Raw genomic sequence first — 25,927 nt, forward strand, 5'->3', positions numbered from 1 at the left:
ACGATACATGATACAGGATACACAATACATGATACACTACACCCCTGTTACCCATTATTTGCTTCCCTTTTCCCTGTAACAAAATTACAGTCTCCACTTGCTACAGTATTACTATAACTTCCTATAGGAGGAGCAGACTTCGCTGCCCATTGACATCAGGCTTATGACAACCACCTGTAAGGGGATGTGACCTATTCCAGTTCCAAGCAGAAGCTCTAAAAGCCACGGTATGCTTCTGCCAACTCTCTTTCCCTTTTCCCTCCGTCTCTAAAACAGCCTTTCCCAGATGGGGCTGATCTTTCAGCCTGGAATCATGAATGAAAAAGGCAGTACGGACAGACTTTAGTTAATAATAATGGATCAATTGTAATAAATGTGCAACACAAACGCAAGATGATAATAATGGGGGAACTGGGGAGAGAGGGTATGGAAGAAGGGGGAATATGAAAATTTTCTGTACTTTCTGTTAACCTAAAACTTCTTTTTTTTTTTGGCAGTACGCGGGCCTCTCACTGTTGTGGCCTCTCCCGTTGAGGAGCACAGGCTCTGGATGCGCAGGCTCAGTGGCCATGGCTCACGGGTCCAACCGCTCCGCGGCATGTGGGATCTTCCCGGACTGGGGCACGAACCCATGTCCCCTGCATCGGCAGGCGGACTCTCAACCACTGTGCCACCAGGGAAGCCCTAAACCTAAAACTTCTTTAAAAAAATAAAGTCTATTGATTTTTTTTTGAAAAATGACATGGATGCAGATACCAAGCTGGAGAAGAGTCAGAGCCAATTAGCAGCCAACACATAGTATGAGCGAGAAATAAACCTTTGTTGTTCTAAGTCATTGAGATTTGGCGGTTGTTTGTATGGGGCATAACCACAGCAAAAGCAAACTAAGAGAAGCCACAGGGGCCAGAGTAGACTGAACTTTGCACTTTCTGCAATGAGGAGACAGGAATAAGTTTAAGCCATCAGTGCCATGATCAAATTTCTGTTTTATCCAAGTTCAACTGTATACTTTCAGTTAGTTAAACATGAACATGCATTTTTATCTCTGCTCCTTCCTAAATACCATCTGAGGTAACTATAAAGAATTTTGAAAAGGCAAAAACCTGAAGGAACAAAAAGAATAAAGAAGGAAACACAGTAGGCAAGAAAAGGAAATTCTGAATATGAAAAGAAGATGGAAATAACTATTGTAGTAGAGCCAAGGAAGCTGAAATCTAAGGCCGTGGAGGAAGAAAGTAAGAAACAAACCATTCATGCCACAGAATCCAAGCAAAGTCCAGGAGTCAAAAACACCAGGTTCCTCTAAACAGGTGAATGTGTGAGGGGCAGGCCTGAAAAAATGGAGAAGTGACTGAATACTATTTATGAAGATCGGTCAGACTCCTACCTTCTCATCGAGAGCAGCACTGTCCAATAAAAACATGACGTAAACCATATGTAATTTTACATTGTCTTGTACTGACATTAAGAAGTAAAAAGATAGAAGTATCCAAATATCCAAATAGGATCATTTCCACCTGATAGCAATGTAAACATTATTGATGATGCATTTTACATTCTTTTTTCATACTAAGTCTACAGAATTCATTGTGCATTTCACATTTACACCACATTTCAATGGGCTAGCCACATGTGGCTAGTGGCTACCATATTGGACAGCAAAGCTCTAGAGAAGGTGAACTTGAGGGCATAGACACAGCAGCTGAGGGAAGTTAGGGAGTTGTACTAAAAAGGGAAGTTGTACTAAAAATAGGGGTATTCAGTAAAAGTCCCATACTGAATGATGAGACCCAGGCCCACTGGGCTCTCCCTCCATTTCCCTCTGGCTCCAAGCCAATTTTTATGGTGTCTCCCATCCCCTAACTGACCATCAGAAGATGGGAGAATTCCTCTCTTGGAAAACTCTTCAGCCCAAGAAAAAAGGTCAAATGACAATGACATTTGGGGCTTCTCCCCCATTGACACAAGAAAGGGCTACTTAGAGATCCAATTACTCTATAATGAGGGTTGACTTATCTAACCAACACAGGACTTTCAGTTAATACTTTAGTCTTAAATATGAACAAACAGCAAAGGATCAGCAGACACTTTAGGACAGTCACTCACACAAAAGAGACCAAAAGAAGCAGAAGCAAAACAGAACTAAGATGAAATAGATATGTCAGGGGGCAGAAGAAACTTACAAGACTAATACTCTCAAGGACATGGGTATTGCATCCATGAAACAAAAGCAAGCTGTTGAGAAGAAACATTAAGAAAACAAGGTACATTTGGAGAGGAAATTAGGAGATAAGAGATCAGTCCAGGAGGCTGGATATCCAGACAATACAAATTTTACAAAGATAGAAGAGAAAATTTAACGTGAAGAAATTATCAAAGAAATCATGCACAAAACTTCTCAAGTCAAAGAATCTATGTTTCCCTATTGGAATGCATCCTAATTACCTAGGAAAATAGACGAATAAAAAAGCCGCACCGACACACATTGTCTTGATATTCCACACCACCAGAATTAAGGTGGGGAGAAACAAAACTTCCACATCAGGAAGTGTCATATCCAAGCACAGGAAATCAGAAAATGAGCCAGAAAACAAGATTTTCAACATTCTAAAGGAAAATAGTCTAGTTTAGAATTTTATATGAGCCAAGCTATCAATCCAATGCGCGAATAGAATAATGCTATTTTCAGAGAGAAAAAAAATTTCAAAAACCTGCCTCTCTTTCTCAGGAAAGTACTGACAGATATGTTCCCCGCAATGGAGGAAATAAAAAGAGGAATTCATAGGATTTAGAACACAGGGAATCAAATACATAAAAAAGGGAAAGTGCATGATGACAGCCGTGTAACAGGCCTGAAAAGCAACACGGCCAAGTTACAGCAGGAGAGAAGAGGGCCACAGGAGCAACAGATGAGGGAAAATAAAGGAAAATTGAAACTGCTACATTGAATAATATGCTTCAAAATATTAAGACAAAATTTATAGCACTCACAAAAAGTTGGGGGACTGATCATTTTCAGTACACAGGAAACAAGTAAACAAAACTGAAGAAACTTCACTTTAAAGAAACCCAAAAGTTACACACACACATCAAAGGAGCTATAATCATAGTATATGTTGTGGCAATTGATTTAATAGCTCCTTTCCTCCTGCACACAAGAGAGCTCTCCTGGTTCAGACTTCCAAACTATCTCAAAATGCCTCGTCCCACCTTTCATTTGGATCTTGTTATTTTTTATTTGGTGTGTTCCCCACATTTTAAAATGTTCTTTCACTCAACCGTTACTTAGGTTTCTTCTAGCTCCCCATATCCACTGCCACAGACCAGCTTACCCAGTTATGCTGGAATGCTTGTCCCAGCTCCCCAAACCGAAATTCTCTTCTATAAAGCATAACTAGGGTCTTTCGTCAAAATGAATTCCTCCATCTCCTGTGTTCCTAAAGCTTTGTTCCTACTTACAGCGTTGTCCCAGTCAGCCTGGCATCATCTACTTCAGTCTCCCTCCCCGGAGACACTGCTCAAACAGAAATGCCTGTTTCCACGCTATCATCCGGGCAGCCCTGTCCCGACACCACAGGACAAAGTCTGTGCCTTTTTCTGAACGGGATACCACAATTTCTTTGGCACCTTGAGGTCAGTTTGTTAAAATGTCCCGCATGTTTCCATCATCTGTGATCACTGCCTCTGGCCACCTACCTTCTCTCAGCTCTTTTCCATACTGTTCTGATCTGCCTCTCTTCTGACTCACTGCTCCCCTAATTGCCAAAACTTGTCTCTAGTCCCCATCGGAACTACCTTTCCATTCTATACAAACGTCCCTATATCTTCCCGTTTCACCTCCTCAAACTGCCCCCTCCATCTTTCCTGGGGTCTTCTCCGTGCATACCTGTAGCATTGCATTTACCATTTAAAACTAAGATGACCTACGCATGCCTCTGTTTCATCCATATGACTTTAAAGCTTTAATGCAAATTCAGGGTCCTAATAATCCAAAACAAAGTAGCCTCTCAATAAACATTTACTGATTTGCACAAATGTAGCATCACACAACTAGGTATTCGTAATTACAGATTGCCCAAAGACACCAGTCTCTTCATTTGCTTTCTCTACTACAAATTTCGCTGTTTTTCCATCTCCCTCTGTATTCCTTTCAGTTACCCATCCATCAGTACAAACACATTTCCTTGTGGTCAGGGGAGGGAAATAAAAGAATGAGAGAATGTTGACACTCCAACACTAAAAGAGGGAGATGGGTGGCTGGGAAAGTGTGTTGAGGGGAAAGGACAAGAGGGTGGGTATTTCACTGGGAAACAGAGTCCCAGTTAGAGAACCCTTCTGTGACGGTGAGAAAGAGAACGAGGACGTGATAGGGAAGAAGCAGTGATGGAGAACGTTGAAAAGGGTAGAGATAAGGGAGGCTGTTAAGTATAAGAACCAAAGAATAAGTGGGGAGAAAAGCAGGAAGAGAAAAAAGACAGAAAACCTCTGTATGTCTGTGTGGTGTACATGCGTGGATTCCACAGGCAGTCAGACTCAAGAGCACCCCAGATTATACCAGCATGCAGAGCTGAACTTTTGTCTCTTTCATTTAATACCAGTGTACCTTGACACATTTTTGTACAGTCTTGCCATGGTCCATATGGGTCCCACGTGAACAGATCACTCTTCTCTTCCATGGGGATACTGAAGGAATAACGTACATCAGGGTTGTAGAGATTACCCACACATAAAACCTCAATAAAAATACAAAGGAGCATACCATTAATTCATAAAAGATATACTCTTAAAAGATATAATTTTTATGTTTAATAATAAATGCAAAGCACTTAAGCATCATACTTTACTAACATGATTAAAACTGTCTTATTAACAACTACTGAGAATTTACCTGCAAAAGAAGTTCTTCTTCCAGCCGATCAGTACTATTAATTCTTTCAATCGAGTTGTTTGAACCACTGTATTCAAAAATAGCTCCTTGTACGTTGATTTCCTTTTTGGACATACTTACAACAAAATTCCCATTCAAAAGAAAATTCCCTTGAGTGTCTGATAATGCTGTAAAAGGAGAGTACTCATGAAATAGAAAAACCAGTCAATGGTACAGAAGCATTTTTAACTTTTACAATTCACATCCTTTTTTTGAAATTAGAAAATATAAACATAAATTAATATGGAGGAAATAAACTTTATTTTACTGTAAAGTGGTATCTAAGCCATATGCAGGGAAACTTCAGCACATCAGCCAAAGACATGAAAATAAATTCACCCCATAATTTTTCCTTCCGAGAAGGTCATGTTCCACAAGGTGTGCAGCTCTGGGAGAGACACACAAGAAGTGGGAAAACAGAAAGAAGTCATGCACGGGCCTGCAGACAGATCAGCTAAATCAATCCTGGTCATCCATGGTGAGGAAAGAAAGGGCAGCCAGACCGCTGCGGCATTTCGTTAATGCTTATCTTGGAAAAAATGTACAAAGCTTCAACACTCTAGCGTCAACGTTCTAAAAGGCCATGCCTCTCCACTCCTCTCTCTGTAAACATCTGGATCTTCTTCATGGCAAGGCATTCATCACTGCTTACGCATACGTGAGTGACTGCTGCTTTTCGGAATCCTCTGACCTCCCTCTCTGTTCTTACCCCTTCTTATTCTCTCTTTTTCCCCAATGACAGGTATTAATATCAGCCTATCAAATATGTATCCGTATGTCTATCTATATACTAATATTTACATAGGTATATAATAGAGTATGTAACAATATGTATTCACGATTTGTTATTTTTTATTTATTTTTACTTATTTTTTATTTATTTATTTTTGTTGTTGTTGTTACTTTTTAAACGCAAAAAGTACATGGTGTCCACAGTGATGTGGTAGTAAAAAGACCACAGAATTTGGTATTAGAACAACTGGTTTAAATTCAAGTTGTTCCAATTAATTACTATGTGATCTTGGGTAAACTACTTGCTTCCTAACTGCATAAGAGGAATAATAAAAATTCTTACCTCACAGGCTTTTAATCGGAATCAAATTTGGAAAGTGTTTGTAAAAGTGTATAAACTGTAAAAAAGCACTGTGCTTTTTTTTAACTTTCAAGAGGATATATGATATTTTAAATTTTGTACTAATAAAAACTCCATATTAATAAAATACATTTTTGCTGCTTTACTTCTCAGTGGAATAACTGTTTTGGAAAACATTTGTTTGGTCTTCCAGGGAACCCCACCCAAAGCATACAAATTACCTATGATTAAACTTACTAAATACTACACACCTCAAAGCAACCATGAAGGGATTACTGCCAAAGACATTTGGTGTTCCTGTGTCTGTATGGACTATTGTGATTGTCTTTATACATTGCACTGAATTCAATGAAGAACAAATAAAGTTCCACATTTATCCTATAAAATGAAAATCTGGACATTATCAGAAGTGGATAGGCCTATTTAAGGGACTACCAGTTACATTAAAACTAAGGGAAATAAACAAAACTTTACTGAGAAAAATTGTATACATTTCATTATTTTTAGTTACCAAAAGCAAATTTCATAAATATAAATATTTTACAAGTCCTTTCTAATGACTTCACATGTTTATTTTGCTCACTCCATTTAGATTTTGATATTTCCATTAGTAGTTCTTTTACAAAGTATAGTGATACTTTATTGGTGAACATTTCCAATTTTTAAACTTGGGCAGAGCCCAAATATCTATATTTGGATCCTAAGAGAGACATATTAAATTATCTAAAATATGGTAGCATATATCTATGTATACGCAAAAAGAACTGCAACTAAATGTAAAACGTTAAAACATTTACATTTGATCTTCTTTGGGAAATTTTTTGCATTTTTTATAGAGGTGAAATTGACATAACATAGAATTAACCATTTTAAACTGAAGAATTTGATAGCACTTAGTACATTCACAATATTGTATAACCACCGCCTCTACTTAGTTCTAAAACTTTTTCATCAACCCAAAAGGAAAACCTGCATCTATTCAGCGGTCGTTCTCCTTACAATTGACTCGATAATGCCAAATATAATTCTTGAGATAAGCTGTTCATTATATATTCAGATTTCAAGTTAGAAGAGTTGATTATTTGGGCCAATATTTCACATTTCATTAATGTGAAGCAGGTACTTTCTCATTATCAGCTTTGCATCACCAGTTTGGTGAATTACGAATTAGTCAATATTAAGGTATTTATCAGACACAAAGAAAAGGTTTGTAAAGCATTCTTTTCATCTCTGGGCCTAAGTGAAATTCTTTAAGCCTAAAAGCTAATTTCCAAAAATAAACAACAACTGAAATTTATACTCTAGAATTAGCTAAAGGACAATATACTGTAACTATACTCATTAACATCTAAAAATATGAAACCATAGTTCTTTCTGCCTTTCTGTAACATAAGAGCTTTGTAAAAGTTGTATTTAAAGACTTTTGCTACATGGTAAAGACATTTAAGAAAATTCTTTAAAACATTTAACCCCAAAGAGGTCTATAATTAACTTTAGATAAAGATAGAAGGATAGAGGATTTTATTCTAAATACACACACAACTTTAACTGAATATAACCTCTGGTCTTCTAAAACACCCTCATGGGAAAAAAAGTTTAATTTACTTTCCAGAATTTAGTTAAGGATTTTTAAGATAGGATATGGTGTGTAGCTCAAAAAGAAATCACGCATAAGGAGTCAGATGACTTAAGCTCAGTGTGAACTGAAATTGCATGTTTGTTCAAGGGGCTCTTCTTGCCTTCCAAGAATTTACAGCACCCACAGACCTCTGTGAAATTGCACACGAACCACATACTGGCTGCTGTTTAACTAAAAATGTTTACCCAGGTAATTGTCATCTTCTGGTTTTCCAGAATAGCTGTGCTGAAGAATATCAATGTTTGTTGCTCCTGGGGGAATCTTTACAACGACATTATAACCTGCAATAGAAGTGTACACATGTTAACTTTCACAAAAAGCAGAACAGCCAGGAGGCTAGTACTGCTGAAAGAAAAATCTGAATAGCATAGCAGACTTAATTTCATTTTATCTTTGAAAGATGATATTGTGCTTATTCTTTTTGAATCAGTGCCTTATATAAATTACTAAGGATTAAGAAAAAGTGGTTGTTGTCTAGAAATACACAGTCTGGGATTCTTAAAGTACATTTCTTAAGTACTCTTACTTCTAAAATTCTGAATATAGAATAAGAATGAAACTAGTATTTTAGCTCCTGAACTATTTAGTACACATATTCATTTTAAAATTTGACCAATACGTTTACATCTTATACTTCCTAATGAGGAAAAAAATTCTAAATGCTATTCACAAGTCCAGGAGATATAAAAATGGTTGGTCATTGCTATATGTGTACACAGACTCAGTGAACAGCAAAATAATGAAAGTTAAAGAGAACATTTTTCTTAAGCTTTTAGGTTCTAGTGTAAGCAAGAAGCCCTATAGCTACCCCCCAAATTTTACATTATTTTGTAAAGTCTACTAACAAATTGTCAAGAGAAAAGTAAAAAGTTTACTCAAGAGAAATGAAAATGTTTCTGTTTTATGAGACCAAATTCAACAACACTGGCACTTCTCAAAAGATGAGGAAACACTATATCAAATATACATTAAACAAGAAGCAACGTTTCTCCTGCACTAAAACCACTCATGTCACAGTTTTCCGAATACTCTCAGGTTTTAAGTCAACAATTAATTTTGCTCTAGTGATATTATTCTAAGTTTTTCCTTTCCCTTTTTAGGATTTTCCTCTTTTATTTAATACACAAAAGGAGTTAAAATTTTTCGTATGTACTGACTTGATAAATATAGAATGAACTTAAGAAAAGGAAGTTTTCAAAGAGCTTACGTTTGAAACCTTGATATGAAATTACCTTGCATGTTTTTAGAGCAGCCTCATTTATTTATATCTCTTTAAGATATCACATTTAAACATAAAGTGATAAATGATCTGATGATTCTGTATACACTATATGCATATTGGGTGTAGGTTATAAGCCTACAAAAATAATTTTGACTCATGATTTTTTCACTATAAAATATCCCTACCAGCTCCACTATTTTATGTCTTTGCTATTTTTTCAAGAAAGCCTTCCTAGGCATTGCAAATGTGACAAAATGAAGGCTACCACCAGGGGGCAGTAATGTGACAAACGCTATTCAGACCCTGCACAAGAGTTTAAGATCTTTTTCCGTTTGCAAACTGATTAAGTCATAGCACAATTTTGTCAAGGTTAAATATATGATCATAATTTGGTGCATGTGGTTTTACACAGAAAAAAAAAGTTTTTCAATGAATACAGACCAGACTTTGATAAATGTGTGCCATTGGTTACAAAAGGGGATCAAATATTTACGGCTCCCGTGAAATAATGAATCATAATAACTAGAAAAATAATGTCAAATTATCTAGTAACTCAGATTCATAAGCACGACCAGAGTATGAAATGTACTATGCTTTTCATATAGATAAAAATATAAATTGTGTTTTAAATTATACTGCTTTAACTGAATTCTTACTAACTTAAACAACTATGTTCAAAAATATGTGAATACAATTTAAAGCTGAAAAATAAAGCTGTAATAAAAAATACATTTTTATTTTGCAAGGAAAGTTTTAAAAGGCTGCTTTTTATTACCATAAAAAGAAAAAACGTTTTCTCAGAAAATGTAATGGAAAATGTCTGACATATTGTATTCTCATAATAATTTTGAAGAAAAATGAAACCGTGGCCAAACATCAATTATATCTGTAATCCAGATACTTCCCGAAAAATCAAATGTAACACTAATTCCAGATTAGCACTGAAGTTAATGGTTTCATCCTTCACCTTCAATCAGTTTCAATATATCATCAATATGAAACACAGTAGATAGGCCAGGTCACGCACGAAAAAATGTGGTTCAAATGATTAAAAATAATTGAAAGCGAATTTCCTGGAAAAATTATAAATAAATACAATACAAATTACAGGAAGAGCAGTAAAAACATTTCTTTAACTGGGGGACTATTCACACACCATTGTCAAGCTGCACCACATTTACTCTAATAAATACACCTAACAAATTTTTAAGGATCAGATTTGTCTTAAAGCAGGTTATTCATTAATTAATTAATGTATTCATTAATTCAATGATACATCTGGTATAAGATTTAATTAATCATTATGAACTAAGGTATAGAATAGACAAAACAATAACGAGCCATTACTATTATTCCTTCATTATATACTCCATTATTATACCCAAAGAGAAAATTAGAAAGAACTGCACAGCTCACCATAATGGGCACTGTTGAAGGCACCTGCCATTGTCCTGCATGAGGAGTTATCCCCACCACACACTCCACATCTGTCTCTCCTGGCCTTGGAATTTAATACGTGATCACAGCCAGCTTGCTTCAAAATACAATAATTACAATGAACGTCATAAAAAGGACTAATGAAAAGCATGGTGCTTTATAAACAAAGTTCTTTTCAAAAATATTCTTTCAATTAATAGGAGATTCAATACACAGGGTTTTTTCAGAATACTGATCTTGTTTGTACACCAGTATTTTCACACATCTGTTCACATGGTTGAAAAAGCAATGTTTTTTAAAGGGTCATCCACATACTTCCTGCATCAAAATCACATGGCGTGGGATTTAAAAAGACAGATTCCCAGACTTTCTGAATTAAAATCCTTGGAGGTAAAAACCTAGGAATCCAGATTGTAACAAACACTGACAGTGATTCCCACATCCGTCATTTGAAAATCACTCTTTAAAGTCACGTAATTCAAAAGGGACAAAAAGTAACACATTACAATAACTCCAAAAAGATGTCTTTCATGATTCACTTTTTTCACTCATGACCTTAGAACTCTGGGAATTAAATGAGCACGTTTGAAAGAAACAATTTACTTCCTTAAAATTAATACCTAGCATAATAAACAGTGATTATGAAAAAGAATGAATAAATAAATAAAGGTGAAAGTACACATGGTTTGTTCTAGGGCTTTGAAAGAGCAAGTGCAGCTCTTCTCCACACAGATGGTGCCCTCTGCATACATTGCAGTAACCTTTAGTTCTTTGGAACATTCCTTTAAATTTAGTGATCAGGAAAGTAAGAAAAATTCATAAGCCTCATGACTTTTTACTCACAAGGCAAATATTTCCAAAATGAAAATTTCATCCAGATAGTTTCTGAAAGTAACATGCATCTTTATGTTCAGATACTTGTCATATTTTTTCATGGTATCTGGCTTTCTGCTGTTAATTTAAATAAAACAAGTTTTTAAGGCCACCAAGTACACTTTTTCTAGTATTTAATCTATTCCCAAAGTGTAATTTAAGTTTCTCTGAACATCTCATTAGCCCTTTGGGTGCGAGGCCTTTCTCACCTAGGTAACTGGTAATAGATGTTTGGTTATAGGGAGAAGAAATTGGTCCTATTAAGTTCCACTTAATGAAAGGAATGCGTTCACAAGATGACATTTGTATTCTTTAGACAGCATTCACTATCCTAGTTCTCAAACTCACCATCCATTTTTAAGATCACCATCTGCAATTTGCATGCTTTGATTCAGGGGCTCATCTGCTCTCACCTAGAATCCTGCTAAATGGCCTACCTAACTCCATTTCCTGACAACCCAGTACATTCTGAAGATTCTGACATGCAAATCGAATCACATCTCTTGCTTAACTCTAAATCCTTGTATTTCCAAGGACTTCAGGAAAAAATTCCACATAACAACCATCAGCTGGTAGCCACCTCCAACCCTGGCCCCTTACTTCTTCACCTTTCTAAACCTACTTACCCTGATAATTAGCTCCAGACTCACACCCTCCAAGAGCATTCCCCAAATCCTTTACCCACTTCCCCACAGAACAAGACACTCCTCCTACATCGGCCCCATGCCACCTTGCAGATGAGCCCATAGCACTGCATTCTAATTGTGTGTGTGCCTATCTCCCCCACAAATCTGTGTCCACATTGGCGGTAGGTGCTCTGCTCCATTCTTTCATCTTGGTGACTAGAACGGTATGTGACATCTAGCAGGTATTCGGTAAAAGTTTGCTGAATGTCTGTAAGAAGTAAGAGAATGGAGAGAGGGAGGGAGGATATCACTGCTTCTAACACTGAGGGGAAAAATGTCACCACAGAAGGGTCATGTTCGAAGTAGCAAAAGGACTTTACAACCCTTGGGTCCTAATACGTTCTATCTTTTTAGGAAGCTGACCTCATCTTTCATCTTGATTTTAAGTGCCATAGGCAAAACAAAATCAGCAAACTCATCTTACTGCTTCATGAGTCACTCCGAATGACGGAGAATGGCCTAGTAATAGGCAGCTCGGTAGCAACCAAGGATGCTGCACTGAATTCGCAAGAACGTATCTGAAGCCATAGAAGCAATATTTGGTTAGAGTTATAGAAGGAAAATAGTATTCTGAAAGTCATTTTAAATGCAGTAAGTTTACTTACCCGACACAGACCTTGAACACAGATGTCATTTGTTTCAGTTCCACAAGGAGTACCATCGGCAACCCTGTCCTTCAGCTGGTAGAAGTTAGTGGTTCCAGCCACCCGACAATACAGTTTACAACGATCTTTCATGGCAACTGTAAGAAAAAGTCAAATTCTGGGTGTACGATAACACAGCTATGTGTTCCTATGTCTCAAAAATTTTTACATTAAAAAAAAATTCTAATTACTTACTCCCACTATACTTTGGAAGCCACCTCACATTAGGGGACAGACCATGGATGTTGAAATGTTTACCATCAAAATCAGAGCACTGCTTCTCACGAAAGTCCTGCTTGCCTTTTGGACATGAATCAGTGTTACATGATCGAAATTTCATCCTGCGGCCCACACAGTACTTTCCTCCGTTTCTTGGCCTAGTCAAATTCATTACATTGTAAAGCACATCAGTACAAGATTATTTCTGCCATTTACTTCTAAAACTCTTCCATTCCTTTCCAGGATCTGGAAAACCACTGATGTCCCACTCACACTTTCCTTTTTTAACAGAAGTATGTAACGTGGTTGTGAAGCAATTCTGTGGTTAATGAACTGTAGAAAATACATTTTAACTTGGACACTGTGGCCTGGAGGGCAGAAATGATGTCTTATTCACGACCAGATTAACTAACAAGGAGCTAAGTAATGATGGGGATTTGTTTTAAAACCTCAAAAAAGGGTTTCTTCATTTTGGAGGTGGGGGGACAACATAGAGTGAGCCAAAGATGATCAGAAAGGAAGATGATAACATGTTAAATTTTAAAAGAAGTATATATGCCTCTTTGTCGTGTATATCCTACTTATCACTCAGTTCAAAGAGTTTCATGGTATCAATCTATAGCCATCTATCACTATATCAACTTATGCTGGAACATAAAAACTCTTTTGTCAGTGTTTTTCTCTTAATATGAAGACTTTCAGCGTAATTTAGCTTTTCAAAAATTCAAATAAACTAAGTCGGATTTTATTCAAAGTATGTCACATTTCTGCATTAAAAAGTCTTCATGTATATAACATATAACAACAGAAACATTATTTTTAAATTTTTATGGAATCCCTAAGTTCTTTTAAATAGTTTGGTGAGCAGGACCTATGCTTCAGTTCTTATTCAAACTAAAGACACTGAAGCATCTATAACATGAAAAGAAGAGAAAGAAAATATGACATGACAGATTATACCAAACAGTAAAAATACGGTAAAAAAAACTACATATTTTATCCAGGAAAGCCAAAACATAGTTGAAAGGGGCCAGGATCTTTCAATAGAAGCACAGTAAAAGTAAAACTGCCATTATATTACCATCATTATTGACAACTATTCCTCAAATTTACACCAAATCAAAAAAGAAAGAAAATGGCTTGGTCTTGATTCAAATTCTCAAGACTATTTTAATTTACTTTTTTGTTCAAGGTCGGAATCTACCAAGATATAAAGTAACATGGCTTAAAGAACTCCAGAAGTTTTCTGAATCTCAGAAACTTACAGACTGACCTCCAGTTTTAGAAGTGAATGAAATTGATGTTTACTTTCTGGTGCCTTGAGATAATCTTAATTTACAGTGACATAAAAAGGACATACTCGGGCCGATTACAGAGCCTGGTTGATCTTTTGATTCCACCTCCACATGTTCTTGAACAAGAACTGTAAGGTCCCCACGGTCCCCAATCGCCATCTACAGGACGTGTGTCCATTTCTTTGTTTACACATAGCCCATGGTGGCAATGCTATAAAAATAAAACAAAAAGAAATGATTCATGCATTATCTCATTAGGACATCGTAGTAATAATAACAATAGCACAGAGATCAGTAGAAAAAAAGGTATACAATTTTAAGCAAAATGTTATCAATTCAGAAATGAGATTACACGTGACACCACTTTGTGAATATTTCCTGAGTATCTACTGAGTAACTGTAAAAAGATCGACAGAATGCAAAAATGAATAGGAAATTTACCTTGCCTATGAGATCTATAGTCTCATTGGAGAGGGAAGACCTACACATATGGGGAAAACTTAAATAGTATAATGAAAAATATTTTTGAAAAAGAAGCAAACAAATGTTTGTTAACGTGGTATTTGTCCATGCTTCTATTTTTATGCAAAGATATCTATCACTCTCCCATGCCTTAAGCTAACTTTCGGCTCTATCTCATTCAAAGTCTCAAAGACCACTTCGTTCCTTGCTTTCATCAAGAAAGTAGAAATGTACAAAAGAATCTGCCCCAAATCTCCCACCATCCCTTCTACCCACCCAAAAGCGTCTGTGCCCAGTACTCAACCTTCCTGCCAATTAGTATACATGAAAAATCCAAAGTCGATCCCTCCACTGTGCCCCTCATCTCATCTCTTCTCGCTACTCCAAACACCACTCCAGCAATTCTCCCATCTCTCCTACATCATCACTGCTCCAGGCACTACTACATGAAAGCTAATCAAAACACGGTCCATGCACGGATGTCAGTCTTTGAACTAGTCACTGTCAGTAGGGAGAAGAGGTATAAAGAAGTTGAGAGTAAGCGTTCAGAAACTTTCAGAAGATTTTGACAGAGTAATTTCGTTTATTAAAGTTAATAATTTTTAAATTAGCTTATATTTGTTCTATTTTTAACTGTGGTAAAGTACACATAACAAAATTTACTCTCAACCATTTTCAAGTGTACAGTTCAGTGGGATAAAGAACATTCACATTGGTGCACAACCATCGCCATCTATAAACAGAACTCTTCTCCAAACTGAAACTCTGGACCCATTAAACAGTAACTCCCCATCCTCCCCTCCTCCCAGACCCTGGCAGCCACCATTCTACTCTGTTTCTAGGAATGTGACTGCTCTGTATATCTCACATAATTGAAATCACACAGTATTTGTCTTTCTAGGATGGGCTTATTTCACTTAGCATAATGTCCTCAAGGTTAATCCATGTTGTAGCATGTGTCAGAACTTCCTTCCTTTGAAGACTGAATAATACTGCATTGTAGGTATATATCACATTTTCGTTATCCATTCATCCGCTGATGGACACTTGTGTTGCTCCCATCTCTTGGCTATTGTGAATAATGCAACTCTGAATACGGGTGTGTGAATATCTCTCAGAGACCGTGTTTTCAATTCTTTTGGATATATACCCAGAAGTGTTTGTGTTGGGTCATCTATTTCTATTTTTAATCTTTTTGAAGAACCACCGTTTTGTTTTCCACAGAAAAAAACTGGCTTACACTTTGAATGTCTCTTTTCATTCATTTTTATCATTTTGTGCAAGAGTATGTTTATAAATGACCAGAACTGTTTAAAAGAGAAGACTGGTCCTTTATGAGAGATAGTTTGAGAAGCACTCCACTCATGCTCTTTAACTTCCAAACATACTCTTGTTTCTCCCACTTTAACAACAACAACAACGAACTTTTCTTAGATCTCGTTTTCTTCACCAGTTATTGACCTGTTTTTCCTTGAAAGAGTTGTCTACGTTTATTGTCTAACTCTCTCTGTCTATTCTCTCTCATCATTCCACCATCCATGAACCTGCTCATGTGTACATCACCAATGGCCTCCAGGACACTATGATGAATGGCCAGTTCTCAGTCTCTGTCTTCACTGATTTATGTGACACAGTATGTGACACAGCTGATCATTCTTCTTCTTTGATACATTTTTTCTTCTCTTGCTTTCCAGGGCTTGGCACACTCTTGGGTTTTCTTTTCTCTTTAATGATTTCTCTTTTGCAGTTTCTTTTGCTAGTTCTTCTTCTTTTTGACCTCTTAATGTCCCCAGGCTCAGATTGTAGTCCTTTATTCTTCTTTATTGACAGTCATTCTCAGTCCAGATCTCTCTCCTGAACTCCAGACTCCATAGACAGCGGCTTCGTCATCTTCATTTGAATGTCTAATAGCCACTTTAACTATAGCGCATCAACACTGAACTCTTGCCTTGGCCCCTCAAAATCTGCTGAGTTGACTCATTTGATCAGCTAAAAACCTAGTCATCTTATCTCTTCTTCCTCTAACATTCCATATCTAACACATTAGCAAATGCTCTAGTTCCTTCAAAACCATACACAAAGTTGAGTTTTAATCATCACCTGGTTTCAGCCACCTGCATCTCTCATCTCCATTATTTCAACAGCTCCCTGAGTACATCTCCTCCGTTTCTACTCTTGGCCCTTATAGTTTAGCCTCAACAGTTGTCAGAATGGTCATGATCCTTTTTTAACTTAGTTTAAAAATTAAGTCAAATTAGGTGACTCCTCTGCTCAAATCCTTCAATTATCTCACTTTGAGTTATACAACATTCTCACAATGGCCTGCAAGTTCTTCCAGTAACTTCCCATACATCTCTCTCTCTCTCTCTTCACTCCACTCCAGCCAAAATGCCTTCCTTGCTCTTCCTTGAATACTCCAGCAGTACTCCAGACTTAGGAGTTTGGCTATTCCCTTTTCCTGGAGCTCACTCCCCTGGGATGTCCTCAAAGCTAACTCCCTCACTTCCTTTAAAACAGCTCATGGGCTTCCCTGGTGGCACAGTGGTTGAGAGTCCGCCTGCCGATGCAGGGGACACGGGTTCGTGCCCCGGTCCGGGAGGATCCCACATGCCGCGGAGCGGCTGGGCCTGTGAGCCATGGCCGCTGGGCCTGCGCGTCTGGAGCCTGTGCTCCACAACGGGAGAGGTCACAACAGTGAGAGGGCCGCGTACTGCAAAAATAATAAATAAATAAAATAAAATGAAGTCCCTTAAAAAAAAAACAAAAAAAAACAAAAATACAGCTCATTAGGCAACTTCCCATAAGATCGACCTTGACCACCATAGTTTAAAATGCAATCTGCCCTCTCCTACCACACAACTTCAATCTTTCCTCTGCACTATTTCTCTCATTCATGGTACTATTATATTGTTCGTAATACTCCAGTCTTCACTAGAATACAAGCTCCAGGGGGGACAAGGATCTTTTCTCTTTTGTTCACTGATGTATCCTGAGTGCCTAGAATAGTATCTGACATGTAGTAGGTCCTTGATACATTTTTGTTGAATGAATTAATCCTATAACCAAGACTATTAGCAGAAAAAAATGCTTTGTGCCCTCCATTGGAACAAATCATTCAATATGAGAAAGCCATTACAAAAGTGAACAAAAACAAACTCTCAGAATAGAATATACTATGTGCATATAAATTTTGTGGGCATCTTCCAGAAACATTTAAAGATTCCTTGCATGTTCCTTATTTATTTATGTATTTCTGAGAGATCAAAGCATGAAAAAGAATGTTATACTATTCACCATATAGTAAAATTAACTCATCATCAGATGGGTTCAGCATGTCTTCATGCAAATAGATTTACTACCAAAAGCATTTAACAGATATCTCACACATAAGATAGTCATAAGATAAAGGAACTAGAGGAGAGTGTTAAGGCCAAATTATAGGATATTTGTTTAAATTTTCCTTTAATAACAGGTCCATTTAATACTGAAAATGGCTAATGCATAGGGGCTCACTGTTTTTAATTGATTTTTTTAAAAAGGGAATTTATACCTATCATGATCCACATTTTATCCCAAATGCCACCTCTACCTTTAATCTACATGGGCTTTATAGTAGGTTTCAGTATCTCATCATATTTACCTGAATTCCAGAAAACCCATGCCCTCCATACCGTATCACCGGGGGAATATTTAAGTGGCTAATAAGCAAATGAAAAGATGCTCAAAATTGATGATAATCAGGATAAGGCAAGTTAAAATTACAATGAAATTCTATTTTGCACGCATCTAGAATGGCTAAAGTTTTGTTAAGGCTAACACTATCAAAAAGTGGCAAGGAATGCAAAGCGACTCAAACTTTCATATTTACATTGCTTGGTAGGTCTAAAATGGTTCACATACTTTGGAAAATTGTTTGGTACTTTCTTATGAAGTTAAACACACACCTACCCTATGACCCAGGAATTCTACTCTATTTACTCAAGAGAAATGCAACATATGTCCACAAGAAGACTTATACAAGGATGCTCACAGCAGCTTTATTCATAAAAGCCAAAAACTGGTAATGACCCAAATATCCATCAACAGGAAAATGGTAAACAAATTATGGTGCAGCTGAATTACACTTCAACATAAAGGAATGAAGTACTGATGCACACAACAATTTGAATGAAACTCCAAAACATGATGTTGAGAAAAAGCAGCTTGACCCACATGCTCCTTGCCAAGACAGACTATACTGTATAGTTTCATTTACTTAAAATCAAGAACACACAGGAGATGGGGCAAAGATGGTAGACCCTGAGCTCATCTCCTCCCATGGGCACACAAAAATTGCAACTATTTACAGAGCAACTATCAATGAGAATGACCTGAAGTCTAGCAGAAAAGATCTATAACTACAGATATAAAGAAGGAACCACAACGAGATGGGTAGGAGAGAACATAGTATAGTTAAGACCCACACCCCTGGGTAGGCAACCCACAATCGAGAGGATAATTACAATTGCAGAGGTTCTCCCCAAGGACCCAGAGGTCCAAAACCCACATCAGGCTCCCTGGACTGGGAGTCCTACACTGGGCAGATGAGCCCCCCAATGTCTGGCTTTGAAGGCCAGCAAGACTTACTTGCAGGAGAGCCAGAGGGCTGTAGGAAACAGAGACTCCACTCTTAAAAAGGCACACAAAAAATCTCACATGCTCCAAGACCCAGGGAAGAAGCAGGAATTTGAAAGAAGCCTGGGTCAGACCCACTTGCTGATCTTGGAGAGCCTCCCAGAGAGGGAGAAAGCAACTGGGACTCACCCTGGAAACAGAGACTCTGGCAGAAGACATTTTAGCGAGCTCATCCTACCACAAGGACACTGGTACTGGCAAGCACCAGTTTTAACCCTCCTGCTAGCTTATTAGCATCAGGACCTGGCCCCACTCACCAGCCTGCTGGCACCAGTCCTGGAAAGCCCAGCCCCTAGATCCCCAGAGACTTGCAGCCAGCCGTCAGACAAAGCTCCACCCACCAGGGGGCAGGAATCAGCCCTGGTACCCCCTGGGCCCTGGCCCCGCCACCTGCTGGCCTACATGGACTCTGGGATGAACAGGGCCCTGCAGCCATGGTCCTGGACCAGATTCAGCACACCAATGGACCAGCACTAGCCCTAGGACTTCCTGGGCCGTAGCCCACCTACCAGCAAACTGACCAGCTCTAGGACCCCCAGGCCCCACAGTTAGAGAGCCCAGAAACCAGCTCCACCCACCATGGGCCACCACTAGCCCTGGGACCAGATTTACCCACTAATGGGCAGGTATGAGCGCCTGGACTCCCTGGACCCCACAGACACCATCCCTGGGAAGCACCATGGCCCCACAGCCAGCTGTCCTGGGATCCAGCCCCACCCACCAGTGAGCTAGCACCAGGACCAAGCCTCTCCTAACCATGCAGCCAGCCACACCAGGACCCAGCCATACCCACAAGTGGCCAGCAGCCTCCGCACAAGGCAGAACCTGGCAACTAACAAGACCAAGATGACTGAAATCATATCAAGCATCTTTTCTGACCACAATCCTATGAGACCTGAAATCAACTACAAGAAAAATATTGTAAAATACACAAACATGTGGAGGCTAAACAACATGCTACTAAACAACCAATGGGTCACTGAAGAAATAAAAAATACCTAGAGACAAATGATAATAAAAACACAACAATCCAAAATCTATGGAACGTAGCAAATGCAGTTCTAAGGGGAACATTTGTAACGACACAAGCCTACCTCATGAAACAAGAAAAATCTCAAGTAAACAACTTAACCTTATACCTAAAGGAACTAGGGTAAAAAGAACAAACAAAATTCAATGTTAGTAGAAGGAAAGAGATCATAAAGGCCAGAGAAGAAATTAATAAAATAGTTACAAAAAAATAATAGAAAAGATCAATGAAACTAAGAGTTGGTTCTTTGAAAAGACAAACAAAATTGATTTATTCAGACCCATCAAGAAAAAACAGAGAAAGGGCTAAAATCAATAAAATCAGAAATGAAATAGGAGAAGTTACAACTGACACCACAGAAACACAAGGGATCCTAAGAAATTACTATAAATGATTATATGCCAATAAAATGGACAACCTAGAAGAAATGGACAAATTCCTAGAAATATACAATCTCTCAAGACTAAATCCCAGGAGGAAAAAGAAAATATAAAAACACCAGTACATGAAGTTCACTAGTAATGAAACTGAATCAGTAATTTAAAAAACTCCCAACTAATGAAGGTCCAGGGCCAAAGGGCTTCACAAGTGAATTCTACCAAACATTTAGAGAAGAGTTAACACTTATTCTTCTCACACTAGTCCAAAAAATTACAGAGGAAGGAATGCTTCTGAATTCATTCTACAAGGCCAGCATCACATTGATACCAAAACCAAAGATATCACAAAAAAAAGAAGATTACAGACCAGTATCACTGATGAACATAGATGCAAAAATCTTCAACAAAATATTAGCAAACTGAATTCGACAATACATTAAAAGGATCATACACCATGATCAAGTGGGATTTATCCCAAGGATTCAATCGTTCAGTATCCGCAAATCAATCAATGTAATATACCACATTTCATTATCTTGGTGAACCCTATCACTTGACGTCATGTTGGCAGATTAGGTAAGTTCATGACTGATGCTAGAATGGCAAAGATGTAGTATGGTAGGCAGTTGATCTTGCAGTACAATGTATTTTAAACGTTAACACCAATAAAAATCTGAAGAAGCCACTTAAAACTTTCAATTATACTTATCTGAATTTTTAGGATAAAACATATACAATGGTAACATCCTTGAATTTGGGGGATTTGCTGTAATATCTATGTTTAGACTCATTTTTAATAACAAGACTATAATATGCTTAGATAACTAAATATCCATGTTATTATGTAACTATAATATCCATCTGCTAGATCTTGAAAAAAAGAGTAAAATTAAAATTCACTTGACAACATACTACATCAAACAAATAGGGCAAAAACATTAATTCAACTAGCAGAACAAAAGTTGACAGCGAAAAGGAAGAATGCTGAAACGCAGAGCAATCGCATCCTTGGATAATCTCTTGATACAAGACTCACCCTTCGAGAAAACCTACCATCCCAGGACCACAGTTTGTTCCATCTGCCAGTGGCATGTGTTGAGTGCGACAGCCCTTGTGAACTCCTTCTGCACTCGTGCACCAGAGACGCCTGCATTGTTTCTGCAGAGTAAGAAAAGGCAGGCAAGCAAGAGTGAAAATAACACTGTAACCACGGAATCAATTCAGTATCATGCATTGGTTTATAAGCTGATCCTAGGTACTTCCTGGTTTCATGGTCAGAGCGGGAAATAATCAGTAAAAAAATATTTGCTAAGTCAGTCCGAGTCATCGATTTTCCTCTAAACACATAAAATGGCAAGATTTCATTTTTAAAAACTTTTGGATTATCATCAAACACTGAACAATGGAAGAGATGTCTTGGAGTAGAAGTATTCAAAATTATGTGAGACATTTTTCTCTCTTTGCAAGACATTTTTCTAAAGGACTTTTTGTTGTTAAATGTCATTCACAAGGAGTTTCCAAAAGTCCCTTTTGATCCAACAGTGGAATGTATGAATAATGTGCATAGAAATATTGTATAATGTATACTGGTTTCCTATTTTGTGAATATAATGCATACTTTCAACTTTTGAACAAAGCGTTCTGAAGTTTTCACAAGATACGAAAATTCACAGAGGCTCACAGGAGCTATACCCAAGATAATCCCTTTCTGTTTCTAAATTTAAATTCAAAGTTCATTCAGTACCTAAGTAAGGTAGGAAAGAAATGTATCTTTTATAACAAAAAATTAAGGTAAATCTTCCCCCCTCCAACGTAGATGTTTAAAAGCTTATAAATTTAAGATTTTAGGAATATTATTCACTGTACGGAATATGCTGTGTATGTCCCTGTGCTCACTGTTAAGTAACTTTCATTCATTCATTTATTCATACATTCCTTCACACATTCATTTATTCATTCATTCAACATGCAGTAAGCATTTATTTTCTAGTGCCTATTATGTGGCAGACCCTGAACTGCACCCTGGGGATATTTAAATGAATAAATAAGGCTGGATTCCTGGTCCAATGATCCTCACAGTCGAGTAGTATAGTAAGCAATTTGGCAAAGTTTTATACAGGAATGAAGAAAATGGAATGAGTATTCTGCTTGGAAAAGACAGGCATGGATTCACCAAAGTAGTGACGTTTATTCAAACTAAATCCTAAATTTAATTTACCCTCAAGATAAGGTAAAATCTTGGTTATAGATTCAGTAAAAATGTTAACTCAGCTATTTCGGTGGAAATTTAAAGCGTCTAACCTGTGAAAAATCCTCAAAATAAATTATAGAGTAATGGTTTAATGAAAACTAAACAACAAGAGCCAAATTTCATTCCTTTGGATTCAAATCGGTATAAATTAAAATGTAGTCTCTGAGATTCCTGGGGCCTTTAATACAATTCATTATCAAAACACTTATATTTTCTTCTCCCACCCACAAAACAACATCATTTGAAAATAACTATTTGAATGCTTTTAATTTTCAGTAACCTCTCTGTGACTCTTGTTTTCTGACGGGGGATACTTTTTTAAACCTTCTCCTGACAAACACTAAATTTTTCTAATCCTTAAAAATTTTTAAGATGTATTCAGCACACTGTCTGTCCAAGAGAATAAATGTACATTTCGAAATGTAGTCAAACTACAACTTTATGGTAGTTTTCAAACAAAAGGACATAATTTTTCTTACCAAATAGGGACACACTTGTGAACCAGGACCAAACATAAGTTCACATTGCTTGTTTACATCATACACTGATCCAGGAAGTTGTGAAGACAGATCGTATATTCTTCCATTTGGTTTGTCAAGGAGGCATTCCCCATGACCAGTACTGTAACAATGACAGAAAACAAAGTACTGTGAATACATATGGATGCATTTCAGTATAAGATTCTTTATCACATTTTCTATAGCTCTGCACTTTCAAAGAAACTATCAATATTTTTTCATAATTTAAAAACCAACTCACATGAAAGTCAGTATGAAAACCTCAGTTTATAAAGGACATTTTATGTGTTTGTTCTCATTTGATCCCCACAACTGCCTTAAAGGTAAACATTTTTAAAAAAGAATAACAAATAAACAAAAATTCATCACAATATCATGTTTGAAACATACATTCCTATTTTGATCACACTACACTTTTGGTCTGCTTTGCTATCCGATAGCAATGCCCTATATCTAATGTCCAAATTGTCAAAATGTAAAAAGTAAAGTTTTCAGATCATCTGAGAAAGTACATTGATAGCTCTAAGTGACAACAAAACAAAGGAATTTCCAAAAGTGTTATGTGGTCTCCATCTCAAAGAGTTTTTTTTAGGAAAATAATATAAAGCAGAGTCAATAATGTCAGCTTTGGGAGTTTGCATTTGGGTCTCATCACTTCCCAGAATGCATGGTGTGAACAAGTTATTTAGTCTCCTCATCTGTAAATTGAGAGTGGTAGTGTTTGCCTTGCAAATTGCTGTTAAAGTATATGATATAATATCTTGAAGGAGTTAGAAAAGTGGTAAATAGTGGTGAAAATGTGTATTTGCTATTCCTAGTTTGTCACACGATAGATAGTCTGCAGAAAACTTTGTGAAAATGTTCAGCCATTCTAATTGGGTTAAAAGCAGCAATTTATTCAATGGAAATAATTAGAAGAAATATCTTGGGGGGGATTTTTTACAGCTAGAGGGCAAATTAAATTTTGTCCCAAAAATGAACATGTAATTTTTAAAACACCCATTGGCTAGAATCATATTACCCCCTTCCAAAAATAAGCACACCCACTGGTATTTTTAATCAATACCTCAGTCAGCAATTAAACAAAGCTATATGCAATCATGTATAGATCAGCAACTGTGTATTGTGCTTTCAAATCAAGTTCCCATACAAGGATAAATAATCACTGCTGATTATAATTAAGGGATATTTTATACACATATATTCCAAAACATGGTTTCATTTATTCCTGTAGTTCTCATAAAGATAGGTAACTAAAACTGCATAAATTGGTGATTAGAATATGTAGTAGAAAAAAATCAAACAGTATTGTGTTTATAAGAGCTTGGCCTTGCCTTTTGAACAAGTTTCAGTAAGTAGGATAGAAATACCATTTGGATAAGAAGTTGGGAAGCAGAGAAACCTGGTAGGAGTTGAAAAGGCAAGGCAAGAACAATCTGGATCTGCCTCCTGTCTTCAGAGCTGGGAAGAGCCTCCAAAGAACAGGTAAACCTAGAGATTCCATATCCCTTCAGAGAACTATTTGTAATATTCATAGTTTGACTTTAGCTATTCTTTGCCCTTCAAGGGCACCTCAAACTTGAACTAAACTCCTCTTAAACTATTACGTAGTAGCTTCTGAAAAAATTCAAACACACACAAGGAAGCTTTGATTCCCATTAAGTCTCCCCCTAAAATAAGTTTTTCCCATAACAGAGAGCCCAAATAAAAAAAAATATGATAGCTAGATCTGAACTGCCCCCCCGCACACCAAAAATATTAGTTAAGAATGAAATAAAATTCTTTTCTTGTTTTTAAACATCCATTTGTACAGTGAAAGTAAGCTTAAACAATAAAAAACTCAACAGAGATTGAACCACTCTAAAAGAACATACAAGTTTCAAATTTCATAATCTAATAAATGTTCAATTATTTAACTAAAGTAACACAAAATCACTTACTCTAGGAATTCAGTGATGTATTTCTGACTACATTTTGACCAGGTCCAAGGACTTGTGTGGTAATTTAAAGTTGGAGCCATTACATGATACTGATGTTTAATTCCAGTTTCCTTACATTTAAAACTATCATCGTGTGGAACATTAAATCTAAAAATAAAAATAAACACTTAAAAAAGAATACTAAAATATGTATACAACATTAGAAACAGATCTCCTATATTTAAAGTACAATCTAAAATGCAGATAAATCTGATTACATCAGGATTTGTACTCTTGATCTCTCCATAAAGTATTGTAATGCTAGGGTTAACTTCATGTTTAGAAGGACATGATGTCTAAGAAACAGTAGATTATAACTTTGATCAGTAGCACAGTCTGTTGATTTGGTATTTGAATTTAAACAATCAAAATACTTGAATTCTGGCTCACTTCATCACAATATGGACTTAGCATTAACATAAAAATAACTGTAGCATCCAACACACATACCCTAGGAGATGTGCGTGGAAAGATTAGGTGAAGGCTCTACCACACTAAATTCCAGACCATTGACTATCACTACAGTATCAAAAAAAAAAAAAAAAACAAACCACAAAAAGCACTTCTTTAATTTCGTATCGCTCTATATTTTCCATCT

General features: G+C 36.9%; 1 protein-coding gene across 1 annotated transcript in view; it reads right to left on the minus strand.

The window, feature by feature from the left end:
* ADAMTS20 (ADAM metallopeptidase with thrombospondin type 1 motif 20) overlaps positions 1-25,927 on the minus strand; it is a 207,060-nt gene that overhangs the window by 94,595 nt on the left and 86,538 nt on the right. The window contains exons 9-18 of the mRNA XM_029205295.1: positions 25,291-25,437; positions 23,312-23,453; positions 21,635-21,739; positions 14,101-14,246; positions 12,717-12,898; positions 12,483-12,619; positions 10,298-10,415; positions 7,845-7,940; positions 4,889-5,055; positions 4,604-4,733 (exon numbers count right to left, since the gene is read on the minus strand). Of these exons, the coding sequence (XP_029061128.1) occupies positions 4,604-4,733; positions 4,889-5,055; positions 7,845-7,940; positions 10,298-10,415; positions 12,483-12,619; positions 12,717-12,898; positions 14,101-14,246; positions 21,635-21,739; positions 23,312-23,453; positions 25,291-25,437 (1,370 nt within the window). The remainder of the gene's footprint in view (positions 1-4,603; positions 4,734-4,888; positions 5,056-7,844; positions 7,941-10,297; positions 10,416-12,482; positions 12,620-12,716; positions 12,899-14,100; positions 14,247-21,634; positions 21,740-23,311; positions 23,454-25,290; positions 25,438-25,927) is intronic.

Source organism: Monodon monoceros, unplaced genomic scaffold, assembly GCF_005190385.1.
Source record: "Monodon monoceros isolate NGI ecotype Baffin Bay Population unplaced genomic scaffold, NGI_Narwhal_1 Super_Scaffold_6, whole genome shotgun sequence".
Lineage (NCBI taxonomy): Eukaryota > Metazoa > Chordata > Mammalia > Artiodactyla > Monodontidae > Monodon > Monodon monoceros.